At 39.9% G+C, this 20,802-nt stretch overlaps 1 protein-coding gene across 1 annotated transcript; it reads right to left on the reverse strand.

The window, feature by feature from the left end:
• Positions 1-9,447: 9,447 nt before the first annotated feature.
• LDHB (lactate dehydrogenase B) lies at positions 9,448-20,319 on the reverse strand. Its single transcript, XM_010575428.1, has 7 exons — positions 20,175-20,319; positions 16,032-16,149; positions 15,333-15,506; positions 12,984-13,157; positions 11,581-11,698; positions 10,570-10,693; positions 9,448-9,798 (listed from the first exon to the last, which is right to left on the reverse strand). Exons 1-7 carry the CDS (start codon positions 20,298-20,300, stop codon positions 9,631-9,633), a joined length of 1,002 nt encoding a protein of 333 aa, XP_010573730.1. The 5' UTR covers positions 20,301-20,319; the 3' UTR covers positions 9,448-9,630.
• Between the last annotated feature and the right edge of the window lie 483 nt (positions 20,320-20,802).

Consider the following 20,802-nt stretch of genomic DNA (forward strand, 5'->3'; position numbering starts at 1 on the left):
TCTGGAAACCAGTGAAACTGGTTTTGACTCTGGCTTATCTAGTTTCTCATATTGCTTTTATCACCAAAGTATACAAATGCCCTCTGGTAATGCATTATTCACTGTGTCTTAATTCTGCCAGACATCATTTGTTATCCTATGAAATTCTTTTTCAGTCCACAGAAGTGAAATAATTTTGCTTGCAAGGATACTGGACAATAAGAGAGCAGAGTCTGCAAGGTCTTTGAGGAGAAATCGTACAAAGTGTGTATTGTTTTTCCCAAACTTCCTACAGTTCTCTGGAGATAGCAATGGAGGGACAATGCTGTGCATTCTACCCTACCTAAAACTCTTTTTGAAACTGTTACATCCTAGGATGCTGTCTTCTCTTCATGCTTCGATCCAACTCCTTCTATTTGGGTGGAGCAAAGTTTTCTGCAAAAACTAACTCAACACATCACTTCAGGAAGTGAGTCATGGATGTTGTCGTCACACCACAGTCCCTCCAGAAGAACCACTTCAGACATTTTTAGTTGGAAAATCAACTTCAGCCTCCCTAGCTGCAAGTGAGAAAGTGTGTTAGGGGAAGAAACACTCTCAGTGTGTGGGAGTTTATAATGAGATAACTGTCTAGGTGTGGCTTGTTCTAAACATAACTGCGGTTTCAAGGTTTGCCTACGTTAACTGTAGGGGAAAAAAGGCACAGGTGTTAAAAATGCTCATACGCATTGAGTCAAATTTTACAGGAGGAAGCTACGATGGTTTGTAGCAATTACTGGTATACACACACTGTACTTTAGAAATAGAGCAGTAGGTGGCACTGATGGTATTAACATGAGTTCTCTAGTGCCTATAGTTTTGTTTGACCAAAAGGCTGTTTTATCCCTCTCACTAAATCCTGGTTCATGACAAACCTTAGTTCTATGAAGCCCGTGGAAACAGAATCACAACACAGTCAGCAAAATGGGTGATCTTGATCTGGAAGAAAAGCCCTTGCCTCAGGCTGACAGACACGGGGAAGAGAGGAAAAGAAGAGCAAAGATAGGATCCTTAATAAAATGAGCTCTTAGTACTCAGCAGTGTGGGCTGCAAAGGCTAGAGCAATCCTTATGAAGAAACTTAAGGAACTCAGAGGCTGAGCTCTATTTTGTACCCCTACAAGTAATATCCACTCTTCTCAAGGGATACATTACAGACATTTGTTTGCTGAGGATGCTGTTGACTTTAAAAATCAGTATGATAACATTTTATTTCCTTTTTTTTCCCCCTCTTGACCCCAGGATTTTGTTCCTTTCTTTCTTTTCCTCTTTTGAACTTCATTGTGGTATTTCCTGTCTTCAGTTACCTAACCTTCAAAGGTGTTCCTTTGATCTCCATTTGATGTAGGTGTCTTTGACCCCACTGGAAGCCTCATTGTTTATTACCTTTGCAATTTAGGTGTACTGATGAACCTCCTTAGAAATATTTTAGAAGAAAACTCAGATTTTTACTTAATTAAAAAAAATTTTTCCAGAATTTAAGGTAGAAATGTCTTATTTTCTGTGGTTTAGTTTTATGTTATACAACCACAATTGTCAGCTGCACTTGCTTTTAACCGTTCTAAAGAGAAAAGGGTAAAGTCTTACTGTATTTTGCTTCAGAATCTAGTAAACCTCATTATAAATCCCGAAGTGGTATGAAAATTAGAATAATAAAGCAAACCTGCCTAAGTGATGTGTCTAAATTGTTCACCAGCATCCTCCTCCTTTTTTAAAGGGGCTTTGTGATCAGGCATCTTAGCTCTGCTGGCCACCTACCAAGCTGTCATGTGGTCTGAAACCCAATGGGAGAGCTGGATTATGATGGACAGACTTTCCTTAATAAATAAGACTTATGAAATGCAGAAGGAGTGTACAGGTATGCATAAGACTGCTTGAGATGTGGAGGGTCTTTAGTTACCCTTACAGCATTTGGCATTCAGCGTATGATCAAACTCTAGTCAAATCTGTAGTAAAAGCATCTGGAAAAAAATTCTGGGAGCTTTACATCCAGGTCCTAGTAGCTGATAAAATCAGGACCTGTAGTAAGGAGGTGGGGAACACGTCTGATAGCCCAGCTAGCCTTCTCTCTTTCTCTAGTTGAGACACAGCTATGATTTTGCTCCATTCAATACCCATGGTAAATTGCTTACCCAAGGGAACTCTGGAAAAATCTGTTGGTGGGGATATATCCCCCCCCCCCCATCAATTAGTTTTGATAGATCATAAGTGTTTATCAGCCTGATCTTACTTTCCTAATACTGTAGGCTACAAAATCATGTATTATTAAGCACTCTAACCTTGGTAGAAGACTTGAGCCTCAAACTCAGCCTCAGATCCCTGCATTATGGGGTAAATGGTTGTTGAGAAAATCCTGGCTGAGGATACTCCCAAATTGGTAGAGTCCCTCAATCCTGAATCCCAAACACATTAAGGATAACTGTATATAGTTATAAGCCCCTTAAAGCCACAGACTGATAGACATAATTTTATATCAGCACTACAATTTTTTACTTATCTGTTAAAATACTAATCAAAAAAATCCAGGTCTTCATGGCATTTAGGCTGCCATGAATGGAATAATTTAGTTTTAGAGAGAAAACTGCCTGTTCAAAACCATAATTACTGGTGAGAGGATAATAGCAGTTGCATGGCATGACAAATAGCTAAACAATTTTATTTTCCTACCACAGCAGAACATCTATGAAAGTAAAAGGAATTCATGCTTCAGAACAGCATATGAACTGCTAGGAGTGCTGCTGACCGCTCTTTTTGCAATGGCTGACATCTTTAGGCCTGATCATAAGGGCCTTAGCTGTTGCAGAATCAGACCCTATCAGCTAGACTGTTCCTTTTTGCTGCCATTTACTTGTTTACTGTGTGGGCTCTCCTGAGCTGCTAGCTTTGCTGTGCAAATGTCATGAGAAGTGAGGCTGCCTGAGCAGCCAACTGAGGGCTCCCCAGCATTTTTAGCAGCATTCCAGAAAGCTGCTGGAGGACAAAGCTGTTTGCAGAGAGAATAACTCATTGAGAGAATAGCTCATTTTCTAGCACATTGGTCATTTAGGGTCATTGCAGAGTTTAGGGAAGATCAGGGAGTTGTTCAGAAATGCTCTAGGGCCAGCCCTAACAGCCTGCCTGAACTCAGCAAATTCAGATCATTCCAGCTGTGAAGTGACGGCCTTCATGCCTGCTTTGTGCAAGTCTAAAAAACGCTCCAAATCACACAAGTGGAGATTTGTTCCTTCCAGTTAGAAGATGGCTATACAGCAACCCTGTGAAATGGCCAATAGGGAGAAGAGGCTATGAAACATCTTAAGTTTTGGGGAGTGATGTGACACACTGGACTTTTCTGGTATACGTTTTGTCCCAAACAGGCATGGAGAGCGTGGACTCCAGGACACACCAAACAAAAGACATTCATAACAGGTGGTCTGAGAGGCTGATGTTCCCAGCTCTGCAGAGCATTGTGGCCTCTGCTGCTTCATCCAGGAGAGGAAGAGTAAGAGCTAACCATCCTGCAGGTATCAAATCACCAGGGCCAAGTTTACTGTTAATCCTTTTGGACTTGGCTTTGGAAAAGGATGCCAGGGTAGCTTGGCTACTAAGCTGGATCCTGCAACTTGGATAAGCATCAGAATGCTACTGTCCTATTTAAAGTTTAAAATAAATGCTGCAATGACCAAGTATCCCTCTGAGGGACAGGACTGTTAAATGCGTAAACACTATGCTACAAATTATGTATGCCATTTTCTCCTGTGAGTTGAGATTTGGGAATGTTCCCATTTTTAAGTCACCTCACCCCAGGCACCTGAAGTGATCTCTTCACAAAGGATGGACATACAGCCCACATTCTCTGAGACAGCCGTCTCCCTTTCTGTATCTCCAGCCAGGCACTAGGCATTAGAGACTGAAAAAAACCCACTAGTTCTTTTGGGAAATAAATGCATAGGCACACACAAACACAATTTCTGAGAAACATCCAAGATTTTCTGTGTGATGTCTGATATGGCTGTAACTTGTAAAACTATAATGCAAGACTAATACACTATTTTGCCTGTCTTTTCTACTGTACAGTGCCACGCCCCCACCTATAATTCAGACTTGTGTACAAAGACACTCACAAACACCTTCATAGATAGACACACACATATTTGCTTTGATATATATTTGTTTTCTGTGGTCAGTACAGTGTTTGTATCATATTTAGCATGGGGATTTGTCAGTCTGTTGGTGTAACTTGTGGTATTTTCTCCTTAACTGCAAGTGGTAATCACAGAAAGACTGAAGCCTCAGTTGCCTAATATTCTGGGAATTTCCCTTTTTCTCATGATTCCTTTTCTCATAATAATTGCTATTCCTTTCTGTTACATCAAAGGGGACTCTTTTAGGTTCGTGGGGTTTTGTTAGAAATGTTAGAAAGCTCAGGCGAGGTATGAATTCTTAGTACATCTCTTTTATCTTGTGTGACCTTGGAGGAATTATCAGGGCTGGCAGCTCAGCTTCTCAGAGCTTATCTGCATCTCCTCAAGTAGCCAGGACTGCATCATTTTACTTCTCTGGCTGCAAACAAAGGTTTCTATGCTTTGAAAGACTATGCTGCAAACTCAAAGGTGTAGTGCTGAAAGAGGCATTTCCATTCATTCAGCTATGTAAGTATAGTAAAGACTTTCAGTATAATAAGGACTTAATAAAAAACAGGTTATCCCATGATCAGCATTAAGATTGAAATTTAATGTGTTGAAATTTAACCCCATTCAACAAACCACTTAAGCATAAATCCTACTCAGTGGAATATAGGCACTTGATCTAAGATGATTGTGGTCTTAACTTCTTTTCCGTCTGTTTGAAAACCACTCTACTGACTTTGGGTGCCCTTGAGGCATGTTGACAGAGATGTTTCTGTTTATTCTTCTTCTGACTTTTATCTTTCAAAAAAAAAAAAATACTGCAGCATTCAGGATTGGACCAGTACAGAAGCCATTTAAAAAAAATTTATTTCCTTCTACTGCACAACAATTTGCTACAGGAAAAACAAATTCAGTAAAATGATCATAAGGTCAACTAATACTCTTCTAGACTGATCTTCAGTCTGAGAGGATCAGGGACTACTCTATTGTCATATGCAGTTAGGAAAATGAGTTTGACATGATTCTTACACGTGGTAATCATTCCCAGTTCCCAGTGATACTGGGAGAGTGTTCCAGCATCTACTACTAGTGGAGACTGCTGAATGAACAGAGACTTCATTGCATTTCTGTCTTACTGTCTGAAATACAGAATTAGCAACACAGAAAAAACTTTATCTCAGGCAAAATGTCTCTTTTCTTCCCTTTGTGTTTTCATGTAGCACATCTCACAGAGCAAGAATTACGAACATTCCCTTCCAGAAATCAGTACTGGTAGGAATCCACCTTCATGCTATTTTGACAAATTTTCTGGATTTTTTTACCTCAGATATTGAATGTGTAAAGACATCTAAATAATGTTGAAGAGTTATTAAAGAGGAGAGCATAAGGGAGAAAATATTTACTCAGAAATCTTTTTTTGCATAGCTACGGCCTGGGCCAGACTATGCATCGTTGCTTTTGTTTGCAGGCAAATTATTAATTTCACACACTGAGAAATCCAGCCCTCCTGAGTCTGACCTCTCCAATAGACCAATCTAAGTTAATTATTTGCACAACTCCTTTGCTTGCACAGAATAACAACTCACATAACAATGGTATCTCAGGAACGGTTTATAAAAATGTAGTGCATCACAGTGATTGGCGTGGATTTTAGGAAGACCTTGGCTACTGTAGTCTCTGAAAAGCTTTGAAAGTTTTGACTCACATAAGGCTGGATTCACACACGTGCATTAGAGGAGAACTGTTCATAGAAGAAAGAAATGCCCAAAATTGGGCATTGCCCTGAGAGGCCATTATACTATGGCATTGTGTCATTCTGGACTACAATATAAGGATCTGACTCTGAAATATTTTTGGGCTCCTGGTCACGCCGACATCAGTGAGAGTTCAGCATCTACATTCCACTGAGAATTTGTGGCTTAATTGTTCTGATTTATATCTGTATAAACAGCATTTCTTTGCAGCACAAGGCTGACATGAAGTCTGTAAACACAACGATAATGGGAACTCTGTGAGGAACTTAAGACACAAGTCACCCACTTATCATAAAACACAGTTCTAAGTTAGCTAGTATGAAAGTCATATAAGCACTACTAGTCTAGCAAAATGCATATATAAATTTTCCATCGCTCTACACCTACATGTTCTAACACTATTTCACTGTTCAAACTTGCCTTCAATTCCCTGCCCCATTTTTATCCTTTGACTACTACAAAAGCAGCAGATTTAACACTACATCTGAGCTCAGAACAAGCCCACCTCTTGCTTGGGTAATGGCTAATTACCACTAACAGCACTGCTGTTTTACTAAGCTTGCAGACAGTTGCTATGCAGACCGATAATAAAGGAAAGGATGCTACTCATTTATCTCAATATTCTGGAGGTGCAGGTGGAAAACTCAGGCTCCCTCTCCTTCACATACATTGCTTTGGAAAGCCACAATACAAATACAGTGTTAATAGCATATATCTGAGGCTGAGCATAACTCGGAGGACTGAGTTCTAGTCCTCTGGAACAACCATACCAGTAGTATCCCTCCTCTCTCCGTTGTCTGTCAGTATCTCTTGTCTCTTGTCTAACATTTGCAGGGTAGTCAGACTGACTTTCTATTCTGCAACCTGTATCTATATACCTGCAAATGCAAGGGGATTTAGGTCCTTACAGCAATTAAAATAACATTACTGGACTTACCTCATGTGAGTCGAGCGAGCTGTCCTCACCACTTTCTGAAGTATTCTGCTGTGCTGCTTCTTACTGGCTATATTGCTCTGTCCAACGGCACCACAATGTATTTTGTTAGACCAAGGAGTGACAAAGGTACCTCTTGACACATAGGGACACATAGGAATGTGGTTAAAAACCTGCATTACCTTTTACAGGATAAAACAAGAACAAAGTTCATGTATCAATGGGCTGTATGAACGAAGCATATGCATGATAAACATGAGTCTATTATGTTCACAAAATGCCCACAGATGTCATTTAGAGATAAAATAGTATGGCAATAGAGTTATTAAGGAATTTATATGGTTGATGTAAGACTATATTATGGATAGACTCCAAGTAACACGAAGAGATATGCTGATGTTGTGTAAGCATACGTAGGGAAGCTATTCTACAGCCATGCGACTGCAATGAAGATACAAGATTGTGCAATAAGACTCCCAACAAAAACCAATATAATTAATGTCCTTGCATAGGGCTTACAAACATCAGTGAATGCAAAAAATAATCTGAAGAGCCTACTTACAAAATCTCTAAATCCCCTAGTTTGAGATACTAATTCCTATTTAACAATTTTGAACCAATTCCCCATAACACCCACAAGGCCACTTCATTGTTGTTTAAATTCCTTACAATTTTCCTTCATGATGTCATCTCCCCAGAAGTAGAAGTTGGTACAGTGAGGCTGCTGACATGCTAAGAAAAGTGCTCATCAGGCAAACCAATGTTCTTTCCTCATTCCTTCAGCTTCCTGCTTCATCTGCATCCACTTTTTTTTGTCACAGACCACACTTTTTTTACAGTAGAGATTGTCATTAGCTCTCTGGTTGCTTAATGTCTAGGCACAAATCTTGTACTGTTGTTAAGTCTAGATGATCACTAACAAAAAAACCCTCTGTGGACTCAGAAGGGATTGAAGGAATGACAAACACTAGGTGACAGCAGCTTCCCAGCTCAAACACTGATTACCATGTTTCTTTCAAGATGTCCCAACCTACTTTCGGTCTCAGTTTGCTGACTAGAGAACAAGGTATGACCCTACATTTTTAATGGGTGAGGAATGCAACCTGATGCAATCAGGGACAAAACCCAGTTTTATTGTAGCTGAGTGATCTTTTAAAAAAAAAAAAAGAAAAGATTCATTATCAGAAGGGAAAAGGGCCCACTCCCTGTCCTCTAAGGCAACAGATGCCTTTTCATGCACATCAGTCAAGAATCCTGCAAGATACTGTCCCACAACATGGTTAATGAAAAAATTCAAAGCTAAGAACAGTGTAAGAACAAAGCCAGGAAGGAACCGTGCAAGGTAGCCAGCTAAGTGTGCTCAAGTGAAAATTGCCAATGGGTGTGTCCTGCAAACAGCAGCAGCTTGTGCCATTTACCTCATGACAGCCGATCACCAACAGTTCTCAGCAGGTACTTAAGCTAATCCTTCCAGGTGTGGAAAGCCTTCCAGTAAAATCTCCACACTGAGTTATGAAAGTAGAAACTATAATTTTCCCTATCCTACCAGTAAAGAAGTGTAGCATTTAGCATGCAACTGATAATAAAACATCTCCTACGGTCTCCCTGGGACACCCATTGTAAATAATGCTGCCACCATCATCCCATGCATAGTTCACTCATTACATACTTACTAAATCATAGGATAGCAGTTATCTTGCAATATGACAGGACTTGCATGACCTTTTCTTTTAAAGGGAGCTACAAAAATTAAGCTACTTGCTTGTGAAAGTGTTTTAGTCTACTACTCAAAGCATTTTAATGGAGCTAGAAAAGGCCTTTAAATCACTTGAACTTAGACCATTTGTTACGAAACAAGACTCACAGGCCCCTGAATTATGATACAAGATAGATGGATTTGATACTGTTTGTCCCCTGGACATTTACGTTGAGCAGTTCAAGGCATGCCAAGCAAGTACTGGCTATTTTATGGTTAATATCTATTCCATAATTCTAAGTGATTAAGAAATAAAACCTTGGGATTTTTGAAATCTGTTCTCCCAAGTATATAAGCACTTGTGAAAAAATCATTCTGAAATTTAGAGATTATAAAGGCCCAATTTGACTTGTTCTATAAACAAGATTACCATTGGACTTCAGCCTAACTCTAAAAAACACTGGATTTTGGTAATCAAATATAAACAAATGTTGGTTGTTCTAAACATTATGAAAACTAGATACCAATAACAGGCAAAGAATTGAATCCAGAAGAGAGAAGCATCTACAGAACCCTTTTTCTAGGCCAGTGGCATACAGAATCTTAATGCTGGCATATTTTTGGCAGGTGGCCCAGAGGCAGATCCCCATTCAATTTCCTCTACCCATCAGTAAAAAATAGCAAGTACTGTATCAGAAAAAACTCTGGGAATGAACAACGCTTAGCATCTGGATTGAAACTAAGTCATACAATCTTACTGGAAGCCTTTTTTGTATTAGTGAAATCCCACCACAGGCAATTACTACATTGTTTGTAACCTTTTAAAAGGACATGTGCATCTATGCTTCCATGTAGTCTGTGGCAAACATTAAAGGAGAATGCTAGACTAAGCTAGATAAATTAAATACTGAAAATAAGTCACTAGGACAACAAAACATGCCTGAAAGTTGCTTTATTTGTTCATAAGGTCTGTGCGTTACAGCAAGCGTAAGTTTAGCTACTGTGGACAAAGTTCAGTCTGGAAGAGCATTAATGTTAACCGTAGAGATGTATAGTGAGTAGAGCCCACATTTGCACACAACACACTGTTTTTCTATGGCTGGAATCTAACATTCATGAATTACAGATCTTTGAGATCTTTCTGGATGTTCCACAATGTATCTGCACTCTTCTTCAGCTGAGCCACCTCATCATCTTTCAGCTTTTGGTTGATGACACTTGTCAATCCAGAGGCACTTAGGACAGCAGGAAGGCTCAAGAAGACATCGTTCTCAATGCCATACATGCCCTGCCACAAACAAAACAGATCACTCAGACATGAACTCATCACCCTAGCTGTGCTTTTAGTTTATATAGTAGGAAGCCTTCTGAGAGTAGAGCTCAAGACTATCATTTCACAACCTGCAGAAAATTTTCAGTCATAATATATTTGAGAAAATAAAAAGTACAGAGTTGTTTTGGACCAAGTGATTGGCAATACTGAGATGACTGATTTCAGAAACCCCACCTCCAAACCCCTCATTTATTTATATACAGCAAGTAGCTGACAAAATTAAAAACCATAGGATTAGGGCAGGTTTTTTCCTATATAGAGGGAGCATTAATTTCAGCCTACTCAGAGTCCTTGATGCACCAGAGGTTATACAACTGGTACAGACTACATGCAGCCAGTTACACCAGCTATAAAGGGACACAGCTCTCTTCCCTAGCACCTTTGCTAGGCACTAGTTCATGGAATCACAGCTGGGCCTCCATAAAGTTTTCCATTTTTGCACTGAAACTTCCTTTTAATGAATCTGTGCACCACACATGGTAAACTTTACACAAAGGTAGTACAACATTGCATAGAGTAAAGAGAACTTAGTTTCAGCTCCATACTTGTGAGGAGTGTAGGCTAAGAGGTCATACTAGAAAAAAATTGCAATAGTAAGCTCCCATTTTAAATTCAAAGTAGTATTTTACAAAGCTTCCTTTGTTCAGCACCTTGCTAACCGAGACTATTTAACTTTTCCATAACAACAAAATGGACTAGAGCATCCAGTTAGCCACCACTTCTTACCTTTACCAGTGTTGAGACTGAGTGAACCCGGCACAAGTTCTTCAGCATGGTCTCACAGAGGTCAGCAACACTAAGGCCAATAGCCCAGTTTGTGTATCCCTTAAGTCTGATTACCTCATAGGCACTAAGGAAATATTGAAATACAGTTGCATTAAGATGTCTTCAAGACACTGTGCGAATGCTAAGTCTTAAGGTGAGTGAATGTCTCCCATTGAAAAAAATCTGAAATGCTTGTGACATTGTAAGTTTTGGAATTAAAACATCAAAGTAAGAGAGTTACATATGTCAGCATTAGAGAATAAAGTCTAATATGTGCAACAAAGAAGCCCTATTGTTCTCCTAGGATTAGCTGAAAAGAAATATAGTTTCCATCTATGAACAGGTTCTAGTGTTAAGTAGAAAACCAGACACCTACAACTGAAATTCTCTATTCAAGTCAGTGGCACAATCATTCTGAGTGCATTTGGAATAGGTAAACAGAGTCAAAGCCATGCACTACCTACACACACCCCCCCTAATTTTTTAACCAACATCTGTGTACACTTTATACCAGTATAGTCCTTGTTCCACAAGTGAGACAAGAGATTTAGCAACATGTATAGTTACCTCTAGACAAGTTTCCCTAAATTAATGAACAAGTTTTCCCAAATCAACTCCAATGCTCTGCTCACAGAAACCTACTACCTTTTCTTAAGAGTCTTGTGCCCTTTGAACAAAGTTAACCATTTAAGAAAGCTACTGGTGAGAAAGCAAGTGCACACAGCTCTAAGCACTGCAGTACTAAAGTGGGTATGTTATGCAATAGCTTGTCTCGCTGCAGGATAATAAAGCTTACCAACTGAAATCCTACATCTTGGTGTTTAAGCCAGCAGTTCCACTTACTCATGCAACCCTCTAAATAAAAGGGCATGAAAGCTGCAGCAGAATGGAGAGGCAGTGACAAGGAGGCAGCGTGCAGACTAACTGTTTTCACCATCACATATATCCACCTTATTCCTCAAGTCATTGTACCTTTCAACTACTTGCTTGTGGAGATCCTTCCAGTTCTCACCATCTTTGTCACTTCCCATAGCAGGATTCAGCTCCTGGAGAGGAACGCCTGCCACATTAACTCCGCTCCAAACAGCCACTGTAACAGAGAGAGGACATAAGTTGAACATAAGTTCCACTTAGCAACTCCCCCTCCACTTTTCCTATCCAAGATAACTGGAAAAAAAGTACTAATAGCCAGAACCACAATAATGTTTGAGGCAGATTTAAAGTTTTCATTTAACTACAGTTAATTCTGAGAACTCTGGGGGACAAATGAGACTACTTTAACAAGTACTTTAAAAAGTCAATCACAACACATTAACAACAGAAGTTTCAGTCCTTGGAGGGTGTAGACAGCTACTTTTGAAGTCAGAAACCTCAAGTTCTAGCAAAAGGGCATATCTTAGCTGTTCAACCTTTTAAAACTAATTTTACTCAAAAATTGCAGCAAGTATGTATTTGCTGTCCCACTAATCAGTATTAGAGTTAGCCTTCAAGAATTATACTCTTATTTCCCTAACAGGGTAGCAATATGCAAACTTAGAATATCAAGAGAGGAATTTGCACATCTCCATGTGGGAAGCTTACAGGCAGACTCACTCTCAGCTCCTGTGAAGTAACTAGGAATTCTTAGTTACTTCAAGCAAAAGCAGCTGTAACACTGAAGCAAGATGAGCTCTGTGTATGCTCAGCCAAGCTCTGATTTCATTACAATGTAGGGCTGGCTTCAGTAAATACTGTTGTTGATCAGACATTGTACTTTGATCAAATGCAATGGGACATTGAAAGGGTGGCTCCCTTAGAATTCTAAAACAGTACAAATCTACATAGATATTCTGCTGCATCATTTCAGACTTGAAATAAGTGAACTGAATTAAGGCAAATAAGCTTCTTTGATTTCACATGGTTTTAAAACCATCTTCTCATTTAAATAGCATGGAGAAAAGTCACAAAAAGGGATAATTTTGTTAGCCTGAATCTGTATTCCTAGCTTTTTCTACTACTTGCAACAAGCTCTGTCATTGACCTAACAAGAGCTAATACTGTGTTCAGAGGAAAGCTGTGCTACAGGCTATGTTATGATACTCCAAAAACTGAGGATAAACAAAAATAGTAAGCTGTAGCCTTCAGGACACAACTTTAGCTAACAAAATTGGCCTTTTCAGTTCAGGGTTTAATCATACAGCCACAATCACTTTTATTAAAAATGTGTAGCTACATTTCCTGGACTTGACTCAACTCTAATCTTCATAAAAATACAGCAAAGTACTAGTTACTTGAGCTTAGCTGCATCTGTTCTTTCAGAATTTTGTAACACCCTTTAGGCCTCAACCTCTAACACTCTATTGCTTATTCCCAGGGAGGTCAGAACTACTTCTTACCACTAGAATCACCATGTTCTCCCAAGATCCAGCCATGGCAGCTGGTTGGGTGGATACCAAGTCTCTCAGCCATCAGATAGCGAAATCTAGCTGTGTCTAGATTGCAGCCACTTCCAATCACACGGTGTTTTGGCAGGCCACTCAGCTTCCATGTGACATAGGCTAATATATCCACTGAAAAGAAAAACACACACAGTAAATGAGACAATTCACATACACCAAGAATGCTGCAACAATTACTTTACTGCAAGAGGGCAATCAGGACAACTCAAAACACAGGTACGCTCATTGGTCAAAGTATTTTAGGTCTGACTGTTTGGGGGATTAAAATGAATACACTGCTTGAAATTTAGGACCCATCAAGCTACTGTTCAAAGAAAACTGAGGAAGGTCTTTGGAGATTAGTATCCTACCAGCTAAAGTTGGAGGCACTTTGTCACAGCTAAACCCCTGGGGCATCCAAAATTGAGACTGAACTCATGTGGCTAAAAGATTCAAGCAATTTCCTGAAGTCATGTTACCTTCCACTTTATCATCACAATAAGAGGTAAAGCAATTTACAGTGAAACATGTTTGAGATTTACATACTCTATTTCCAGTTGGTAACTACTGCAGTTTAATTTCTTGAACAGTCATGCATTAAGCAGTTTCTACACTGATTACCTCTGTAGCATGAAAAGCCAGATAAGCAATATGCTTTAGCTGCATGTGGCTCTAAAAATAGTTTTAGAAAAAAACAAACCTAGCTTGGGTCAGAGAAAGAGGGGGATGCGAGCAAAGAAAAAACCTCTAATCCACAGCTCAAAGCAACAATAATAAACAGGCTGCAATAATTAATCATGGCTCAAAAAACTCTCGAAAGCCAGACAGTTCTCAGGAGGGAGTATATTTGTGTATATAGATCTGAAATACATTTGCTCTGCTCAAGCACCAACAGCATGTCATCTCAGTAGCGTTCACACCTTGCTGTTACAAGTGGCATGCTCATCAGGCATAGATAGCTTCCATATAGCTTGTTGGGGCAGTTCCTGCCAGGATCACAGTAATCTGTACAGACTACAGAGCACCTCCCTATCAAACAGCTACAATTGCTCCAGACAGTCTGGCTTCCAAGTCAGGTGCAGAGACACACATGCAGACTTTGAATTCTGCTTTGTAATCCCATCATTCACCGACAGTAGGGTTTTCCACAGGACAGGCTGTGGACAGTGCTATCTGAGCTAGAGCCCAGACAGATCTGGGGAAGTTAAACAGGGAAGGACATCAAGGTCACACATGCAGTGGACACCCCAGAAGTCCCTTCTAACGGGCTCACAATAACTTCCACTATATAAAACTAGTGGACAAAACTCCACGCATTTTGAAAAAACAAAGCATTATAAAAATAGTTCTGAAAAAGCAACATGGAATTCTCCTCCTGCAGCTGCTCTACCAGAAAGAATTCTATAGTTTGAATTCAGCCTTGCTAGAACAAGAACAATTTGATCTTTGGCTCAGTTGGATTCTTAGATAAGTGTTTAAAATTGCCATAAGTTATTGTACTTGCACTTGCTCAGTAGACTAGTGTTCAGTAGTAGTAATTGTACACCAGCTAATTACTCAACCACCAGCTGAATTGCTAGCTTTACATGCACCATTTTGACTCTGCCAAGCTATCTTTAAAAGCAGCATCACTTCATTGCTAGCGTTCTGTAGTAATGGCTTTACTCAGACGTTGAATCAAGCAAAGACAGCCCTACAGAGACACCCTACAAAGCATATGAGGATGTTTACAGTCAGCTTTAGACATCCAAATATCCAAGCTGTCCCAGCGCTGAGATGCTTGCAAGCGAGTACAGAAATATGCGTAATCAGTTATAACTAAGTCTTTTCTAATGTATGTAGTACGATTAACCTTTCCCCCACCATAGGCTTCAGCATGCAAATTCTTTTTCCTGAAAATACAGCCAAGACTATAGGGTAAGTTCTTAATCCTTAAAAATAGGCCGTATCACATCCAAACACAAAAGAAAGTTATAATTTACAAACAATTTAAAAGCAAAACAGATGTCTCCTTTAGCGAGAAAAATTTTAAACTACCTACTGCTTAAGCCAAAGTATGTATGTAAAGAGACGTATTTACTATGAGGTATGCTTCTAAAACACAGACACCATGAGAAGTTCTGAATAGAGAGCATCAGAAAATACAGAATATTTGTTTGTATTCTGCTGTTAGCAACTACATGGCAGATGTCCACACAAAGCTATTAATTTTCAACATTCAATTTGTACTTGAGAAGACTGATAAAATAAAACACTAGTTCTCTGACAAATAGAATTTTTAAGTGTTCTAGGAAAAGATTGCCTTACCTGGGTTGGAAACCACCAGAATGGTGCAGTTGGGGCTGTATTTGATGATCTGAGGAATGATGAATTTGAAGACATTCACATTCCTCTGAACCAGGTTGAGACGACTCTCCCCCTCTTGCTGACGAACTCCTGCAGTTACTACCACAATCTTAGAGTTGGCTGTGACAGCATAGTCTACAACAGAGCATGGGGGAGAAGATATAGAATGTGTTAAATAGTTATCACTAACTTCAATAGCATTGTGTTCATACAGGTATTATGAGTAGCTTCTCCACTGTGCACACATTCAAATGCAAAAAACATGAAACATCAATATTAAAGCCAGCACCATCTCTTAACATTGTCCTGGCATATCAGTACATGCGTCTTAATTAAGAGTACATTCAACCCCTCTGAATCTCATTTCTACTATCCAAATAACAATACTATTTCTTCTACATCAGAGGTATTAGAGTTTCATTAAAATCAATTTTAGTCAAGCAGCTCAAAACTGTAAAGTGGCCACTAGAAATGTAAGAGAAAGCCCAGACGGAGAGCCACTCCCATTGTTATGGTGTTCATCCGAACTCTCACCCCAGTTCATATACTTTAACTTTTCAATGCCAAACCCTTGAAGTTCTTTAGCATTACACAACTAATGCTCCACTATTAAGCAAACTCACAGAATATCAGCATTAAATAAAAGAAACTGAGGTTCACCTTTGTCTGCCACAATCTTATGAGTATGAAGGAACAAGCTCCCATGCTGTAGATCCATCATTTCTCCTTTTAGTTTGTCTTCCAAAACATCAACCAGAGCAAGCTCATCACAAAGACCCTGAAAACAACAAAATTTGAAGGAGTCAATGAAGCAGTTAACTTGCATTTTAAAGTTACCCCTGAGTTGAGCTATATTATATTTTAAAGTAACATGTTACACATCTGAAAGCCTCTCTTCTCCAAAGGTAAACCAGCAGGACCGCACTATCTCGGTGTCCTGATATATCTCACAGTAACGAAGCCAGAGGCCACTACACCACAGGTTCATGAAACTCATTCAGACTTTCCAGAAAAGGTATTATTTGTGGGGAGTTTGAGGGCAGACACAGCTAACCCTTTGATAGCAAAGCACTTCATGATTTAGTTATTATCTTAAGAAAAAAGTTGCATCTTTCAGAGTTGTAACAAACCTTCTAAATCTATCCAGCAAATAGGCCTGTTTTAAATATTTAAATACCTAAAAGAACCTAAAAGCTCAATTATCAAATAATTATTCTCTTATACCATTCCTTCAACCAGTTCATTTCACAAAAATATAGAATAGGAACAGACTCATTTTTCTCAATACTAATAACAGTATCAAGAGAAAACAGATTCTTTACCTAGTTTTTCTCTACTAGAGCTACTACATTATATTTACTTTGCAGAACAGATTTAGCCATGTATGCTTGTTGTCTAGCCAGGTTAAGTTGGGATCTAATGCCATATAGTCTCAGAACAGGAAAATAGTGAAATACAGGGGTGGAGGAAAAAGGCATTCTGCTCTAATGCAAGATTTTACTGCCTTTTGACATAAGTGTTTACTACCCTTGTAAATTCTACTATATTTAAAGGCTTACCATTCAGTAAATTATACTGAGATTCAAATTACTTTTATTTTCCTAGGTAACTACAGCATAGTTAAACCATTTTTATGCTATCGAAAATATTACTGCAAGCAAGCTTTGTTTACTTTTATATAAAAGGTAACAATCATTATTTCACATGCAAATATTAATTATTAGCATCAACTAAACTACTTTAAACATGCAACAATACACACCATTTTTCCTGTGGAAAGATGTATTTAGCAGCAGGCTTATTTGATTTTTTCATTTCATAGTTTAAAATAATGTCAAGAGTTTACTTCTTTTCTGCATTGCTTCCTTTCACAGCTGATTTGATCAACTGCTGAAGGAAAACCTTAAGAACCTCTGCTCTCAAAATAGTCTGCAGGGTAAAATTAAAGTCTCAGTTATTTAAACATTATGAAGAAGTATCCTTTACTGAAGTCACTGGTGTTAAACTATGAAGTTACTGTAATCAGAATTTGAAAAAAGAATGTGTTCGCATGTGTGATTATGGACAGATTTATACACTCACAGTCTGACAATATGGGACTTTCAGTCTAGACCTTGCAACCAGTATTCACCAGACTCGGCAGGTTCAAGGAGCCAGTTCTCACTGAAACAGAAGAGCACCTGGAATATCTCCAGCGACTAATTTCATGAATTTGCATTAGTGTTGCCTAGAGAAAAATTCAGCTCTTTATTAGCACACACAGGATTGAAGTCTACACAATCACCAAATGCAGCTTAAAATATTCTCATTGAAAATAGCTGACTTGTGACTGTGGGGATGTTTCCATTTCTAAAACAGTATGGCAACATCAGTGACTTGTCTGTAACAGAGGGAGCTAAAAATAACCAACATGGAAGTTTTAGTGTCATTCAGATTTATAGATTAAATACTATACCAGTAAACTGAAATTAGTATTATCCCACTGTTTTAATTTTATAAAATTTAAAGCCATCTAAAACTCAACTGCATCTACATAGTAAAGTATAGGAAAATAAGTACAAAATTTTATGCCGTGGTTTAACAAAAAGATATCTTGGGGAGCCAACCATCTTGCACTAGTCAAAACCACATTGTATTGGTCAACAGCCAGCTGAATACAAGCCAGCAGTGTGCCCCGGTGGCCAAGGCGGCCGACGGCATCCTGGCCGCTATCAGAAATAGTGTGGCCAGCAGGAGCAGAGAAGTGATCATCCCTTTGTACTCTGTCACTGGTGAGGCTGCACCTCAAGTAACATGTTCAGTTTTGGGCCCCTCACAACAAGACGGACATTGAGGTGCTGGAGCGTGTCCAAAGAAGAGCAACGAAGGTGGTGAAGGGCCTGGAGCACAAGTCTGATGAGGAGCGGCTGAGGGAACTGGGGCTGTTTAGCCTGGAGAAAAGGAGGCTGAGGGGAGACCTGATCGCTCTCTGCAGCTACCTGAAAGGGGGTTGTAGCAAGGTGGGGGTCAGTCTCTCGTCCCAAGTAAGAAGCAACAGGACAAGAGTAAATGGCCTCAAGTTGCACCGGGGAGGTTTAGATTGGATATTAGGAAAAATTTATTCACCAAAAGGTCTGTCAAGTGTTGTAACAGGCTGCCCAGGGAAGTGGTTGAGTCACCATCCCTGGAGGTATTTAAAAGACATGTAGATACAGTGCTTAGGGACATGGTTTAATGGTGGACTTCACAGTGCTAGGTTAACAGTTGGACTTCATGATCTTAAAGGTCTTTTCCAACCTAAACAATTCTATGATTCTAATTCAGTGACAAGAACCAGATGGTTTTGTTACAAAAGTGTTTTATACTGCTGCTTATACTTGTGAGAGTAAGAGAGCAGAAGCCTGGTTGAAATAAACTCCACCATGCCATAATCCCAGCTTGAAAAATTTAAAACCATTTTTACTCTGGGTTTGGTGCATAGAACTCATTAATAGTAAAACTTTGTGCCCAGATTTCTGAAAGCACAATTTGATCCTGCTTAGAGGAGCGTATTAAACAGATGAATGCTGGATTTCATATTTGTGGTAACTTCACCTGGCTCCCTCGCTGCCAGCTTTACAGGTTACAGTACTCCTTCAAAAACTGATGAGTTCAGACCATGAGGGGCAAACACTTGCTTAAAAAATGTAAATATAAAGCCCCACAATGAACTGTTATCATTTTTCCATTAAATTTCTCCTTCAGTTATATAGTTTTAAAAACTATTTGTTACTTTCAGATCAGTACTGTGGTCTTTTCTTACTATCAGTTTTTCCTTGCTCACAAGGCTCATGAATGAAAACCCTTAGAAGTTTTTTTTAATGATTAAAACCCCAGCACTTTAAAAACATGCATCCTCAAGGAAATAGATAGAAGAAGGATTATCTCTAAATAAAATACAGCCGGTTTAGTAGTACATGCAAGATTTTTGTGAGCTACCTGATTTAGTATCTGCCGCTGCAAGTGGATAGGGCATATCTGTTAATGCCTTCTTTTAAAAAGAGATCTGCAGCGCCCACTTGTCTTTTCAAAAACAGCAGGAGAAGAATCAAATTTAACTAATTCACAATATTCTCCAAAAACAAAGTGCAAAGTACAGGAGATCCTTATTGCATAATAAGCCTTTGCTCAAAGACTGCAACATGAAATTTGCCAAAACCCCCAGAAACCAGTAACAGGAAAAGTCAGAATAACCTCAAGTCCAGCCCTCTATTTTTAGTTTCTGGAAAACTACCTAAACCTCTTTGGAAACAATAAAGTCATATAACCAAGCAGTAAGGGCTTAAGAGAAATAAAGAAGCCTATTGAAGGGGATAGCAGTATTTTCAGTTATTACAGCACATGCACATCAAAAGAGTAGAAAGCAAACACACATAGTTCTGATTCTTATCCTGTATTTTACATGGATTTCTGCTCTGCCTACATTCTTTGCCCAGCAGAGCTCTCCCACCAAGCAAACTCCAGCTTTGTTGTGGAAGAATGAGAAAACTGAAGGAGAAAGAAAAGTTTGGCAGGGGCTTTAGAGCCATTGCTCACTACATTTTCCTAGCAGCTCGCAAAATAACTCCACCTAACAGGAGATTTATTGCTAGGCACAGATGGAAAGGTGAGAGAACAAGGAGAAACTGAACGGGGTGGTCAGCCTTGCATGAACAATGTAGGTCACTGCTTACTTACCTGAACTGCAAATGACTCATTCCTGTACTAACCTCGCAAATTTACCACCATTTGCTAAGACAAACAGGCAGTGCAGAGCCTGAATAGCACATTGACCTTGAGCCGTACCTTTCCAAGGATGCTGATAGCACAGGCCATCCCAACCTGTCCAACCCCCACAACGGTTATCTTGTTGTTGGGGACCACGGCTCCTGCAGCAACGGGCGTCATCAGCTTCTCCTTGAGAGTAGCCATGGTGTTCTGCAAGGAGAGGCAGAAAGCTCTGGTCCAAAGCAAGCCGGGGGAACCAAAACGCACGCTCGGAACTGAAGCGGTCGCCTGCGGCGGACGGCAGCCTGCCCATGGAAGTGCTGCGAGGGTTTATGTAAGGCAGCACAGGGGCACGCTGCCCTTGCTGGCAGGACTCCTTCCACCCCACGGGTTACCAGCCCACCCGTGCACCCACCCCTCTTCGGCCACAGGGCTCCGGCTCCCATCCCTCCCTGCCGCGCTCGCCGCTGCCCAGTGGAGGGGCTGAGGGGGGCAGGCGCTATTTTGGCGGCACATAACAGAACATCCTCCCGCTCGCAGAGTTTCCAGAGCCTCCCCGCAGAAGGCAGAAATACTTCCTGCGTCAAAATGGCTCTTCGGCATCCACCCCCCTCCAAACGCCCCTCCGGGCTGTGCGACCGGTAACAACAGCCCGAACCAGTTCGGGAGCCGTAAACCCGCTGGGATTTCCCCGGCTGGTTTCCAT

This window comes from Haliaeetus leucocephalus, unplaced genomic scaffold, assembly GCF_000737465.1.
Source record: "Haliaeetus leucocephalus isolate CR32 unplaced genomic scaffold, Haliaeetus_leucocephalus-4.0 Scaffold473, whole genome shotgun sequence".
In the NCBI taxonomy this organism is placed as follows: domain Eukaryota; kingdom Metazoa; phylum Chordata; class Aves; order Accipitriformes; family Accipitridae; genus Haliaeetus; species Haliaeetus leucocephalus.

Coding starts and splice junctions, on each gene's coding strand:
- LDHB (XM_010575428.1), bottom strand. CDS start 20,300: ATGGCTACTCTCAAGGAGAAGCTGATGACGCCCGTTGCTGCAGGAGCC. Junction 13,158..15,332: donor TCTGGTGGTTTCCAACCCAG/GTAAGGCAATCT, acceptor TTTTCTTTTCAG/TGGATATATTAGCCTATGTC. Junction 10,694..11,580: donor CACAAGCAAGTAGTTGAAAG/GTACAATGACTT, acceptor ATATTTCCTTAG/TGCCTATGAGGTAATCAGAC.